Below are 12,136 nucleotides of genomic sequence, written 5' to 3' on the forward strand. Positions count from 1 at the left end.
GAAACATATTAAGGCATTAATGATTTTACAAAATCTAATCCTTAACAATATGCATAATTACGTATTTACACAATATGTTACATTAATCACTCCATTAAGACAACATATGATAACGTCGTTAATTTGAGTAATTACTTGAATAACTAACTTTTACCCAACTAACCAACTGTTGTTGAATTTTGCTATTTGGAATTCATTCATATTCACCATCGCAAATTTTCAAACATGATTAGTTCAATAACGGTATGTTTAAGTTATAAATAATTAAATTAGAAGCAACTATTTCAATCTGATTCGAAATAGATTAGCTTGACCAATTGTGACGCACTCGTGAATGAGATTAACCACATTAATTGGTGATAAGATATGGTCTTATCGCATTACACGAGATAAACCGCTGACTAAAAATAGAAAATGACACTATACCATTAACTAATAAGAAGAAATAAAATGAAAAAAATAGCCAAACGCATTTAAAAATCTACTGTATTCAGAAATTTAAATTATGCAAATTTATAAATTTCAACGAAGTAATCTCCCAAATTTGAGTTATTTGATTTCATCAATAATAATTTGGATAATGAAAAAAACAAAAAACAAATAGACCTTCGGTTTTAAACCAACCAAACCATCCCTGTCAGGCTTGATATCTTGTTTGATATTGATTGGTAAAACTGGCGGGTGTAGAAGAGTGCGTTGTAGATGATAAAAACCCTGACAATAAATTCGCATAATGTGTTTGATCCTAACAAGAGACATTAATAAAAGTAATATTTTAAAATATTAAATATCTTTAGAGAAAATAATAAGGAAAATGAATTAAATCTAATTATATTTGTGTTCATATTTCTTCTTCGTTTCCTGAAATTTCAATCGCTCTTCAAATTCTCCGTATAATCCGATCTCCAATTTTCTTCTCTCTCTCTCAACTTTCCCCCCCTTTTTCTCTGTTGAATTTCTCATTAAATTCTGTGCCACAATTTTCTGTGCTCCAGAGCGCGCGGAGGAGATCAGGATCTCCGCCGTGAGCTCGCCGGAACGTGACGCCATCTCCGGCCAGAAGCGGAGGTAAAGCGAGCAGGAAAACGCCGAGACAGAGGGAGAATTCGTATGTAATATTTTATGCAGAAATTATTCAAACAAGAGAGAGAAAGAGAGAGAGCATAGATGATGATACATGTGGTTAACGTGCAATGTAGGGAAAACAGCAAAGGAAAAATATGAAGAGAGAGAAAGGCATCGAGGAAGCGTTGGAGGAGGTTGTTTGCACGGCACAGATACCTAGATCTCTTCTTCAATCTCCCTTACCCTTGCCTTTTGCCGCAATTTATTCCGTTTCCTTGTCATTCTTAAATTCAGAGATGATTCTCCCTTCTTGAAATCCCTTCTGCTCGTTTCTGTGTTGTATCTTTTTTTTTTCCTGAGAAATGATGCTGTAATTTTACAGGTGACTTTGGTTGAATTTTTTTCCTTGACTTTTAAAAAAATTTGAGCTGGCTTTCGTTTGATCTAAAGAGGAAATTGTTGTTTTTAGACCAAAGGTTGTTAAATTTTGTTTTCTGCGGCTCTGTACTGTGTGATCCGGTGTTGAATTTTGGTTTAATCACCTGAATTTTGATGTGTGAGGGGATTGTTGTTTGAATTTTTACCGACTTCTGCCTTTTTTTTTTCGATCTGTTCAATTCGAGAATTCTATTTGGTGATGGAGTTTTGTCGAGTGAAAATTTTCATGTGAAAATTTTGAGTTGTTGTTTGGTAAAAATTTATTACTCCACCATTTAAGAAGCGAGATCTTAAATGCAGCTGTTTATCATGTGAATTTTGTTGAATTATAGGTGTACTTGCACAATTTTTTGACAACCTATTAATCAAACTTAAAATATGAAATGAAACCGCTCTACTTTTAACTTAGAATTTGATTAGCTAGACACTTATTTCGTGTTGGACTTCAACTACAAAATTATTTGTCTTTGTTTGTGGTTTCTCATGCGTCTGGTTTTCCACTTTCTTTTCCTCAGGATGTTTACATTTTACCAATTGTCCGTGCAGATTCTGTCTGAAGCTGTTTCTTCTTAACTACCACAAGAATCGACGTTTTTGTGATTGGTGGAAGCTAAGGGGTAATTTTATTTTGTAAGGAACTACCAAGCTATCTTAAATGATGAACTCTCGGGGTTTTTCTCCTTCGTCCTTTTCAGAGGAGGTGCGCTTGTCTGATGAGGTATTGATTGCACATACAATGCTATTTTATATGCTATGTTGAGAGAATTTCACAGTTGGGGGTGAATAAGAGGTCTATAATTGGCTGTAAACATTGTGGTACTGCTACCTTGCGTCTCCAGAAAAATGTCGTGCATGGGTTTGCTTGCTATGTAATTGATTATGTATTTTTTCTTGCTTCTTTAATTTGCAGAAACAGGTTGGTATGAAGAAAATGGACCAAATGAGTGATTCTGCAGGTGAGTCTTCATGATATTTATATATTGGCTGTTTCTTTTCTAAATAACCTAGCCCAGCATGATAAAAGTTATAAGAAGGTTAATGTTTCTTGCAAAATTTTCAATCCAGTATTGATATTCATCTTATAAAGTGGAAAAATGAATAGAAGAAAGTAACTGGTGATTATAATCCATCTATGTATGTTAAAAACACATTTTACGTTTTGTCCAGAAGATCTCTTTTGCTGGTCTATGATATGATCTTTCATCTTACCACATGACCTCAATTTGTTCCATAAAAGTCTAATTTCTGATATTCTTGGCATCTTTTAGTAACTTTATTGTAGCAATTAGCAAACTGAGATATATCAGTCTTTTCAATATTGACTACTACTAGTATTTAATAATATACTTGACATAATTTTATATGTTATCATCACTCTTAGACTAGATTACACCCGATGTTTGATGCCAACCAGCTATGGTCTCTTGACTGCTGTAGCTATCTCTTCCTGGTGGCAGGCATTTTTTAGTAGTTATATGAAATATCCTCGTTAATAGATTGATATTGACATTTTTTATATTGAAATCAAGGTATACATGTGGTTAAGCCATCACTTCACTAACTTAGAAGGTAAAGTGTATTACCTATATTGAGTCTGAATGTCTGATAAGGTTCTATATGTACGGAAATTCAAAAACATGCATGCTTATGCTATATCCATTTAAATTCTGTTCAGGGTATGTATGTTTGCGCTAGTTAGGAGTCTTAGTTGCTGTTGAGAAACCAAAACTGACTAGCAGGGTAAGCTAGTAAGTATATAACTTCATGAGTATAGATAGGTGCTAACACTCCTTATTTTTTTGTTCCCTTTTAATCAATGCATGACCTATACTTTGTGGTTGGGATGAAAAGTCACATGTATCCCTAGTAAACTGTAACATTTCGGAAATGGTTACGTGCTCGTAATGCTCGTCTTGATGTTGTTATTTGTATCATATAGCCACACGTGTTGTTGGTGAGGTCTTTTGAAACTTGTTTATACTCTTTTCAGGTTTTAAACTAGATGGGATGTTAAGACCTGAAGGTGTTGCTTCATCGCCACATGAAAATGGAATCCCGTTCAATTCACATATGGGAAATGGTTTTGCTCTTCCTGACTATTATCTCAGTTGTGGTCGTAATGTTAACCTTCCATTTGGAAAGCATCTTATTGGAGCAGATAGAGCAGTCAGCCGCTCCTTGCCTAGCGCTGTTGATCATGATCTGGGTTCTAGAACTAATTCTTCGAACATAGAGCCTGTGCCATATTGTTTTGATGGAGATAACATAAACCTCACGGGTGCTCAGTACGAAAATGGCCTTTTTTCAAGTTCAATGTCGGATTTATTTAGTAGAAACTGTAAGTGCCTCTTTTCTCGTAGTTTATTGATCTGTCTATTACATATCCAAACACCTGCCAGATTAATGATAAGAACCCTGAATCGGTTGTTATCCTGCAGTAAAATTGTCATCTAACAATGGTCAATATGGTCACTCCTTTGCTGCTGCTGCCTCCCATTATGAGGAAGAGGAGGTTTTTGAATCGCTAAAAGAACTTGAGGCTCAAACTATTGGTAATCTTTTACCAGATGATGACGACTTGCTTTCCGGTGTGACTGATGGGTTTGGCAGTGTTAAGAGAACTAATAATGTGGAAGATGGGGAAGATCTAGACCTGTTTAGCAGTGTTGGTGGATTGGAACTTGGAGATGATAGCTTCTTGCAAAGAAATACTGAACTTTCTGATTTAAATTCTATCAATCAGCTGGGAATATCTCTGGGCTCGAACGGCGGGGAACACCCTTTTGGTGAGCATCCTTCTAGGACACTTTTTGTCAGAAATATAAATAGCAATGTCGAGGACTCTGAATTGAGAACACTTTTTGAGGTAAGCAGAATTGCCTTCACTGTTTCAAATTGTGTTTCAAGAATTTTCAGGCTGTTTCCTTACTGGTGAATCTCCTTGTCAAACTGTTGCAGCAATACGGAGATATCCGCACCCTGTATACAGCATGCAAGCATAGGGGGTTTGTTATGATCTCATATTATGATATAAGAGCAGCCTGCAATGCAATGAAAGCTCTTCAGAATAAGCCATTGAGGCGTCGGAAACTTGATATACATTTCTCAATTCCTAAGGTGGTTTCCTGCAAGTGTGCCTTACCCTACTTTGGTCCTGTTACTTTTCTTGTTACTTATGTAAAATTCTAATAAAAACGTGCTGAAGTGTTGTCTTGCTATACATGTGTTCCAGGATAATCCATCAGAAAAGGATGTTAACCAGGGTACCGTTGTGATTTTCAACCTTGATTCTTCTGTTTCAAATGATGAACTCCGTGAAATATTTGGTGTCTATGGTGAAATCAAGGAGGTAAAGCTTGAACACAACTTAGTTGAATAATTGTATCCAGTTCACATTTGTATTGAACACTAACTATTTTCTGCTTGCAGATTCGTGATTCTCTGGGCATGTCTTATCATAAATATGTAGAGTTTTATGATGTCAGAGCTGCAGAATCTGCACTTCGTGCGTTGAACCGGAGTGACATTGCTGGAAAGCAGATTAAGCTTGAACGAGGCCGACTTGATGGCTCCCAAAGGTGCATTACTTCAAATCCCCACTATATGTTTCCACTGTTACATCCATAACCTTCATGTGCTTGACCAACTTCCATTATGAAATTAGTCTTACAAAAAGTGGAGTAACTTTTATCTTCTAATCAACTTTTTAATATGTTTTTAGTTTGCGAATCCAATTTGCTGGACTAACAGCTTAATGTGTTCAATGTATAGATTCATGCAGCCTATTTCTTCTGAACTGGAGCAGAAAGAATCTGATTTTCTGTTTCAGCATAGCCCTTCGAATAATTTATCAAGTGGATTTTCTGGTAATTTTATTTCTCAATTTTGGGTTCTGCTGTGTTTTGCAACCAATGACAATACATGACATGGTCATAATTATATTCATAATAGCAGGATCACTTTCGCTTGGGGGGACATTGTCCGGTACAGATAATGGAATTCATGGCCCTCTCTCGACAAATGGAGGTCATATGGGATCTCTCCTGGATAATGTGCTGCAACATGGCGTATCATCTAGTGTACCTAACAGCTTACCATCTCTCATAAGAGTTGAATCTGGAAATCAATCCAATATCACTGAATCTGGCCATCAACGGAACCACCCGAAATTTGAGCTCCAGAGCCAGTCAAATCTCCATCCGCATTCTCTTCCTGAATATCATGATGGTTTAGCAAATGGGCCTCTCTTCGGTTCTCCAAGTGATATGGCTGCAAATGTTAATTCTCGGCCTCAAGAAATAATTGATGGCCAGCAGTTCCGCAGAATTAGCTCCAATGGACAGTCGATCGAGTTAAATGATGGTAACAATGACTGAGTTTTTCTTTCCCTTTTCTTTAAATGCATCTTATTTCTAATTCAGTTGTGCTAATGTAGACTGTGATCTCATATTCTCTTCAGTTTTTGGTTCCGCTGGAAACGGGAGTTGTCCTCCTCCTGGGCGTCATTACATGTGGAGTAATTCCCATCATCCACAACAACCTCAGGCTGTTTTATGGCCCAGCTCACCGTCATATGTCAATGGTATTGGTGCTGCTCATCCTTCACAGATGCATGCTGTACCTCGAGCACCATCTCATATGATGAATTCACTTCTATCTATCAATAGCCATCATGTTGGATCAGCACCTTCTGTCAATCCTTCTCCATGGGATAGGCGGAATGCCTTTGCAGGGGAGTCGCCTGATGCTACTTCTGTTTTCCACCCCGGTTCACTAGGGAACATGAGGATTTCTGGTAATTCCCCACATCCACTGGACTTTGTCCCTCATAATTTCTTTCCACGCCCTGGTGGAAATTGTATGGATATGCAAATGTCTTCCAAGAATATTGGACTACATCCTCATCACCAAAGGGGCATGATTTTTCCTACAAGAGGCCAAATGCTTCCTATGATGAGTTCATTTGATTCTCCTAATGAACGAACTAGAACCCGAAGAAATGACTGCAATTCAAGTCAACCTGACAACAAAAAGCAATTTGAGCTTGATTTAGAGCGAATTGCACATGGAGATGATAAACGGACCACACTTATGATAAAGAACATTCCTAACAAGTAAGTAGTTGCCCAGCAACTTCTGGAGTTCCTTATTCATATAAAAGCTGTAACTCTTATACGAATGGTGCTGCGGGTTTTACTCTGCCAAATCTGCTATATAGATCATGGTCATTGTTTATAGCTATTATCTTAGTCACTTGAGTTTGTCTTTTTCTGAATACCAAAATAACTATATTTATTTGACTGTATTACAGGTACACATCAAAGATGCTTCTTGCTGCAATTGATGAACGTCACAGAGGAACTTATGATTTCATTTACTTACCTATCGATTTTAAGGCAAGTTTGATTTTACTTTGTAACTTATTTTCCTTTTTCTGGATGACAGTTTCTTGATCCTACATGTTTCTTTTTCTTGCAGAACAAATGCAATGTAGGTTATGCCTTCATAAACATGACTGATCCTAAACTTATAGTGCATTTTTATCAGGTATACCTGAGATTCCTCGTTCGTATACTAGATTGCTGGTATTAAATTCACCATACTAAGTCAGCTCCTTTCTGTTTTCTCAGTCTTTTAATGGAAAGAAATGGGAGAAATTTAACAGTGAAAAAGTTGCATCTATAGCATATGCTCGGATCCAGGGGAAAGCTGCCCTCATTGCACACTTCCAGAATTCAAGCTTGATGAACGAAGACAAAAGATGCCGTCCTATACTTTTCCATACAGACGGTCCAAATGCAGGCGATCAGGTACGTTACTCCCTGATCCATGCTTTTGCTGAATGAGTTTTGAATGATGAGTCTTTTTTTTTTTCTGAAAGATGTATATGTTTGCCTATTGTGAATCCAGGTCCCATTCCCAATGGGTCCCAACATTCGACCAAGGCCTGGAAAAACCCGAACCAGCACCTCCGATGACAACAATCAAGACTTCCCATCAAACTCTCTAAACGGGGAGGATTATTACAACGGAGAATCATCTTCTGGTTCGGGCAAAGATTCAGACTGAGTTTTACGACACAACTAACCTCGTAGAAACTGAACAAACACAGGCTAGTGATTGTACCGGAAATTTTGCTACTGTACATTAAAGTGTGGTATGGTTAAGAAGAAAGAGCAGAGGGTAGAAATTGACAATTTGCCTGACCAAAGGAGCAACATCATGGAGCTTCGAAATTTTGAATATCGACATTTTGAGGAGTTTGCTTATGTTGTGTGTTTGTATAGAGAGAGAGAGCATGCAAAATATGGTGTATGGAGACCATTCTCTTTTCTTGCTCTTGGCACTTTTTGTTTGGCCCCTCTTTCATCTTCTCTTGTTTTTTTGGGCTATTTGCTAAGAGAAGTCGAGTAACAAACCGCTAGAAAATTTTTTGTTGTGTCATTCATGGATGGATTGCATCATTTTTTTACTACATGTAACTTTCACTTCTTTATTCACTCATTTCATTTCCACCTTTGCTACTGCTTTTTATTAATGTTCACTTAGTGGAACATGTTCCTTTTGGTTTGCTTATGATTCATCTTTTATTCTATTGTTTTTTATATTTATAAGCAAATCATCGAAAAAGTCCTGAATTCTAATTGAATTCAGATTTGCCCTACAACTTTTAAAATTGGCTGTAAAAATCATGATTTACACCGTCTATATTATATAAGCACGTAACACATCGAGCTGGTTGAACTGAAAGGAGGATAAGTATAATGTTGTAGATAAGTTACCTTCAAGTTCAAGGATTGTGTTATAGTTGCAACAATTATATCCCAATAAAAGAAAATATCCTTCATTTCTAGACAACAAATATTAAAACATAAAATATGCGATGAAATATGACAAAGTTTGCCACTTGATTAGTAGTAAGTAACAAAAGCTGAAAGAGAGGTACGAGTTTCCAATGTTTTCCTGATTCATTAAAGTCTAAAATATCATCACCACTTCGCTTAATGTCTAAAAAGTCATCATCAAGAAAACAGCATCCCACCAAATTCCACTATTACCAGCCAACTTATGGCACTGGTAAAACAAGTTATTTTGGGTACAGAATGTCATAGTGACCGGGCCGGTACAGCAAGGTAATGAACGGTTCAAGCGCCACGACACCACCAGTATTAGCATCAGTGACCTCGTGTGCAGCAGGAGTGAAGTCATGATGGTTCACGCTCACGCTACCCTTATCATCATGACTGCGATCAAGATAGACTATGCGGATTGGGACGCCCAGTGCATCTGACAATGCGGTAATGTGGACATGATCGCTCTCTTCACCCATTGGCTCCACCGATGATTTGCAGAACTGCACCGAATGAGGAATATAAGCAATAAGAGATTTAGCTCAAAAACTAGACGGTTTAGAGAGATGCACAAACAAATAACCAATGTCCTTTGTGAAAACTATTTCAATGTACTAATACAAGTTTCTTTGCCTATATGTATCCACAATTTAATACAAGGTCTATATCATAAAAGCACATCTGAAGTCAGGCTGCTTGAACTGAAATGATGATTAGTCTCACAATCAAATAGGTATAATGTTGCAGATGCTACGGTAAAGCTTGCACACTAAAATATATGAATGTTACATAGAACCAACCTGCTCCACTGTGGTATTACTTAATCCTTGAATAAATGGTTCATAGAACTCCAAACGCTTCCTTATTTCACCAGATGTAATAAATCTAAAGAACATCACAACTAGCAAAGACAAATAGTCAGTTTTTGGTTAAGGAAATGGTAGGCAGCCAAATTATATATATATATATATGTCTTGATACCATTGCAACATTCGATAAGTGCTACTCACCATAGTCAGATACTGACTGATCTCTACTTCTCTGTACAAGTTCCTCATGGCTGTAACAACAACAACAAACAAATTTTAGGCACTGAAGGAAAGTTGAAAGCGGGTTGTAGCATAAGAATCAAAATCACAATTAAGCAAAAAATCCTTTGAACCTTATGCAAGCTTCTTTCCCTGAAAGAACACTTTCAAGTTGCTCAAGGAACTGCTGAAAATAAGTAGATATATTCAGGAAGTTAATCTTCAAAATGTTAACTGATTAGGTAAAATAATCGCCCCCCCCCCAAAAAAAAAGTTTTCCACATTACTATATGCAAGCTTTGTCTATATGTGTGAATTGAATACCTGAGATCAACGCTGGTTAGGCACTTGAGAAAACTTTTAAGAATTGCAAACCAGGCACCCGAATAAAGAAATAGTTGAGCTACTCATTTTTAGCATTAATGTGCATCTCTTAAGATTTTTGTCGCATATATAAGAGTACATGACAAAGACATGGACCTATCATGCATTGCGAGATTAATTTATATCAGTAAGATGGCGTCGTAAACAAAATATTAAAAAATAACTCAATAAGTACCGAAAAAAAGTCTTCGAAAGTAAATTCTGCGTAGCCCAAGCTGAGAAGTGTCTTCTTGCACTGCTCCACATTGACCGTGATGCGGTCGATTTCTGCACGGTCTTGTGATTGCAGAATATGCTCCTAAATTTTATGGATAAATGTTTCAGTAGATTAAAACACCAATTCCAACTGAACAGTAAGACTATGTGAAAGTAGTACAACCAAACATACCAGGTAAGCAAACATGAAGCTACGGAAGAAGCAATTCCCATCTCCCCTTGTTCGCCTGATGGCAGCATATTGTTCAGTCAGAACCTGCAGAGACTGAAACGATTACAAGCACTCTAAGAAGCATGTAACAGAAAAATGCCTACCAATTGATCGGACCTTAATTTTCTCCAACAAAATTGGGTTTCCTGACTTGTATTCCTCTGCTAAAGATGAGAGAGGCTCCTGGAATTTCACTTCCAAAAGTCATTCACTATGAATTAATAAGAAGCTATGAGTAATATTATCACCTATAGTATGGTTTATAGTAGCTAAAGCAATTAAGCTTAGAATGTAAAATCAATAGTACTATATTTCTCATAAGCGATATTTGATTTCCAAATAAACTTGACAAATAAGAAGCTTCACTCAACCAGTGTAAGATATATGCTATCAGAGATCTACTATATAGTTATATCATATCTAGAAAAATAAAATTCTAGGAATTATTGGTTTCCTTGCCTTGTCACCAACAAATGGTATTTTCCCAGCTTCCTCTGCCTGTATGGCAGAATGCTGCTGCATAACTTCATCATCCCTATAATTCGCCCAGTCATTGACCTCAGAGGTTGGTAGTGATGTTATGGCCACCGTTTCAGGCTCCGCAGGTTGCCCATCCTGATTCTGCATCTTTACTTCAGTGCTTGAGAAATTTTCCGTCCTCAACAATTCAGATATGAACACTGTAGCAGTTTATGTCCAGAAAACAGCCTGTACCCCTGAAACGTAGATACCATTGTCCTGTTTTATGAACTATCACAAGTACGGCAAATGCAAATATGACAGATATAACTGTTCAATACTCAATTGCAGAATAACCCATTTCTCTCTACTACGACTACCAACCAGGCACTCTACTTGATGAGAATAGCACAATGTGCTCGTCAAGTATCCGATATTAATAATTAATATAGTTAGTTGGTCACCAGATAAGTCAAATCCCGTATACTAGTCGATATGATTGTCTTAAACCATCGTGTATACCCTAAGCAATGACTCCATCAATGGAAAAATGATTGCAGAACGAACATTGACATATTACAAGAGGATGTAGTCATATGTACTAAATTGAGAATTAAGAAGTATAACTGTGCATCATAGTTTTGAAAATAAAATGTCACTTGTCTAACAACTTGACTAACCATTTCCCCCAACTGCAAAAAATGGGCTAAAGACATAAAAAAAACTCGAGAAAACAGACTTAAGAAAAACCCTACACACTACCTGCAAACATCACATGGTTCTTCAGGCTATAACACATAATTCACAATAATATATACCCTTTACCGCCATATTTTGTTAAATTCTCGAAAACCTATATCCCAATTCACCTAAATTCGAGCAAATCATATTGAATGTCAATGTCGCGGCTAAGAAAAAAGAATTAAAGCTAAATGAATCAATAAAGAACAACAGAAAATCTAAAAAAGCAAATAAAAACTCGAAAATGAAGTAGCGAGCAGATCAAGTATAAACAACATAGACCGATAAATCTCGAGACAAAGACGGATTATACATAAGAATTACAACAATTAACAGTTTTATGCGAATAAAAAGGGAGCAATAAGGAGAGAGCGCACTGAATTGAAGCAGATGTAGAGAAGAAATGGATCGAGAAAGCTGATCTGCGTTGTTTCTCTCTCTTGTGCAACCGTAAAACAGAGTGATACCAGTTGAAGGTTTTACTTATATTTTTATTTTATTTTATTACCATTATTAGTTTATCCAAACCTTGATAAAAAAAATACTACTCCTGGATAATTATAAAGACACCCCTCATCTTTAATGTATTTGAATTAATACCGCTATTGTATTTTAAAGGATAAATTGCTTCAAAAGTCGTCAACTTTGCAAATAGTTTGGTATTTCCCATAAACTTTAAAAGTTGTATGAAAAGTCATGAACTTTACTAGGTGTTGCAAATTTCCCGTACGACCTGACCCGGT

General features: G+C 36.7%; 2 protein-coding genes across 7 annotated transcripts; one reads left to right on the forward strand and one right to left on the reverse strand.

The window, feature by feature from the left end:
* Positions 1-834: 834 nt before the first annotated feature.
* LOC121807596 (protein MEI2-like 4) lies at positions 835-7,999 on the forward strand. Of its 5 annotated transcripts, none has more exons than XM_042207859.1 (16): positions 835-1,112; positions 1,200-1,259; positions 2,050-2,221; positions 2,414-2,459; positions 3,494-3,841; positions 3,942-4,369; positions 4,462-4,620; positions 4,736-4,852; positions 4,933-5,081; positions 5,275-5,369; positions 5,455-5,865; positions 5,963-6,617; positions 6,815-6,899; positions 6,982-7,050; positions 7,134-7,313; positions 7,414-7,999. In XM_042207859.1, exons 3-16 carry the CDS (start codon positions 2,159-2,161, stop codon positions 7,570-7,572), a joined length of 2,964 nt encoding a protein of 987 aa, XP_042063793.1. In that variant the 5' UTR covers positions 835-1,112; positions 1,200-1,259; positions 2,050-2,158; the 3' UTR covers positions 7,573-7,999. The 5 variants fall into 5 exon arrangements, with proteins under 5 accessions (XP_042063793.1, XP_042063792.1, XP_042063791.1 ...); XM_042207858.1 differs by having other exon boundaries at positions 835-1,108; positions 1,200-1,447; XM_042207857.1 differs by having other exon boundaries at positions 835-1,108.
* Positions 8,000-8,392: 393 nt separating this feature from the next.
* Positions 8,393-11,893, reverse strand: LOC121806610 (OVARIAN TUMOR DOMAIN-containing deubiquitinating enzyme 1-like). Of its 2 annotated transcripts, none has more exons than XM_042206725.1 (9): positions 11,771-11,893; positions 10,653-10,909; positions 10,311-10,376; positions 10,155-10,238; positions 9,942-10,064; positions 9,517-9,566; positions 9,365-9,414; positions 9,155-9,255; positions 8,393-8,857 (listed from the first exon to the last, which is right to left on the reverse strand). In XM_042206725.1, exons 2-9 carry the CDS (start codon positions 10,818-10,820, stop codon positions 8,591-8,593), a joined length of 909 nt encoding a protein of 302 aa, XP_042062659.1. In that variant the 5' UTR covers positions 10,821-10,909; positions 11,771-11,893; the 3' UTR covers positions 8,393-8,590. The 2 variants fall into 2 exon arrangements, with proteins under 2 accessions (XP_042062659.1, XP_042062658.1); XM_042206724.1 differs by having other exon boundaries at positions 9,517-9,569.
* Positions 11,894-12,136: the final 243 nt, after the last annotated feature.

This window comes from Salvia splendens, chromosome 6, assembly GCF_004379255.2.
Source record: "Salvia splendens isolate huo1 chromosome 6, SspV2, whole genome shotgun sequence".
In the NCBI taxonomy this organism is placed as follows: Eukaryota; Viridiplantae; Streptophyta; class Magnoliopsida; order Lamiales; family Lamiaceae; genus Salvia; species Salvia splendens.

Bases quoted from the DNA above. Each gene is read 5' to 3' on its own strand.
- LOC121807596 (XM_042207859.1), top strand. From the start codon at position 2,159: ATGATGAACTCTCGGGGTTTTTCTCCTTCGTCCTTTTCAGAGGAGGTG. The intron at 5,866-5,962 runs GTAACAATGACT...TATTCTCTTCAG, and splicing joins GTCGATCGAGTTAAATGATG to TTTTTGGTTCCGCTGGAAAC. The intron at 6,900-6,981 runs GCAAGTTTGATT...TTTTTCTTGCAG, and splicing joins ACTTACCTATCGATTTTAAG to AACAAATGCAATGTAGGTTA.
- LOC121806610 (XM_042206724.1), bottom strand. From the start codon at position 10,820: ATGCAGAATCAGGATGGGCAACCTGCGGAGCCTGAAACGGTGGCCATA. The intron at 10,377-10,652 runs GCAAGGAAACCA...GTGAAATTCCAG, and splicing joins TACCATTTGTTGGTGACAAG to GAGCCTCTCTCATCTTTAGC. The intron at 9,256-9,364 runs GTGAGTAGCACT...TGTCTTTGCTAG, and splicing joins TCAGTCAGTATCTGACTATG to TTGTGATGTTCTTTAGATTT.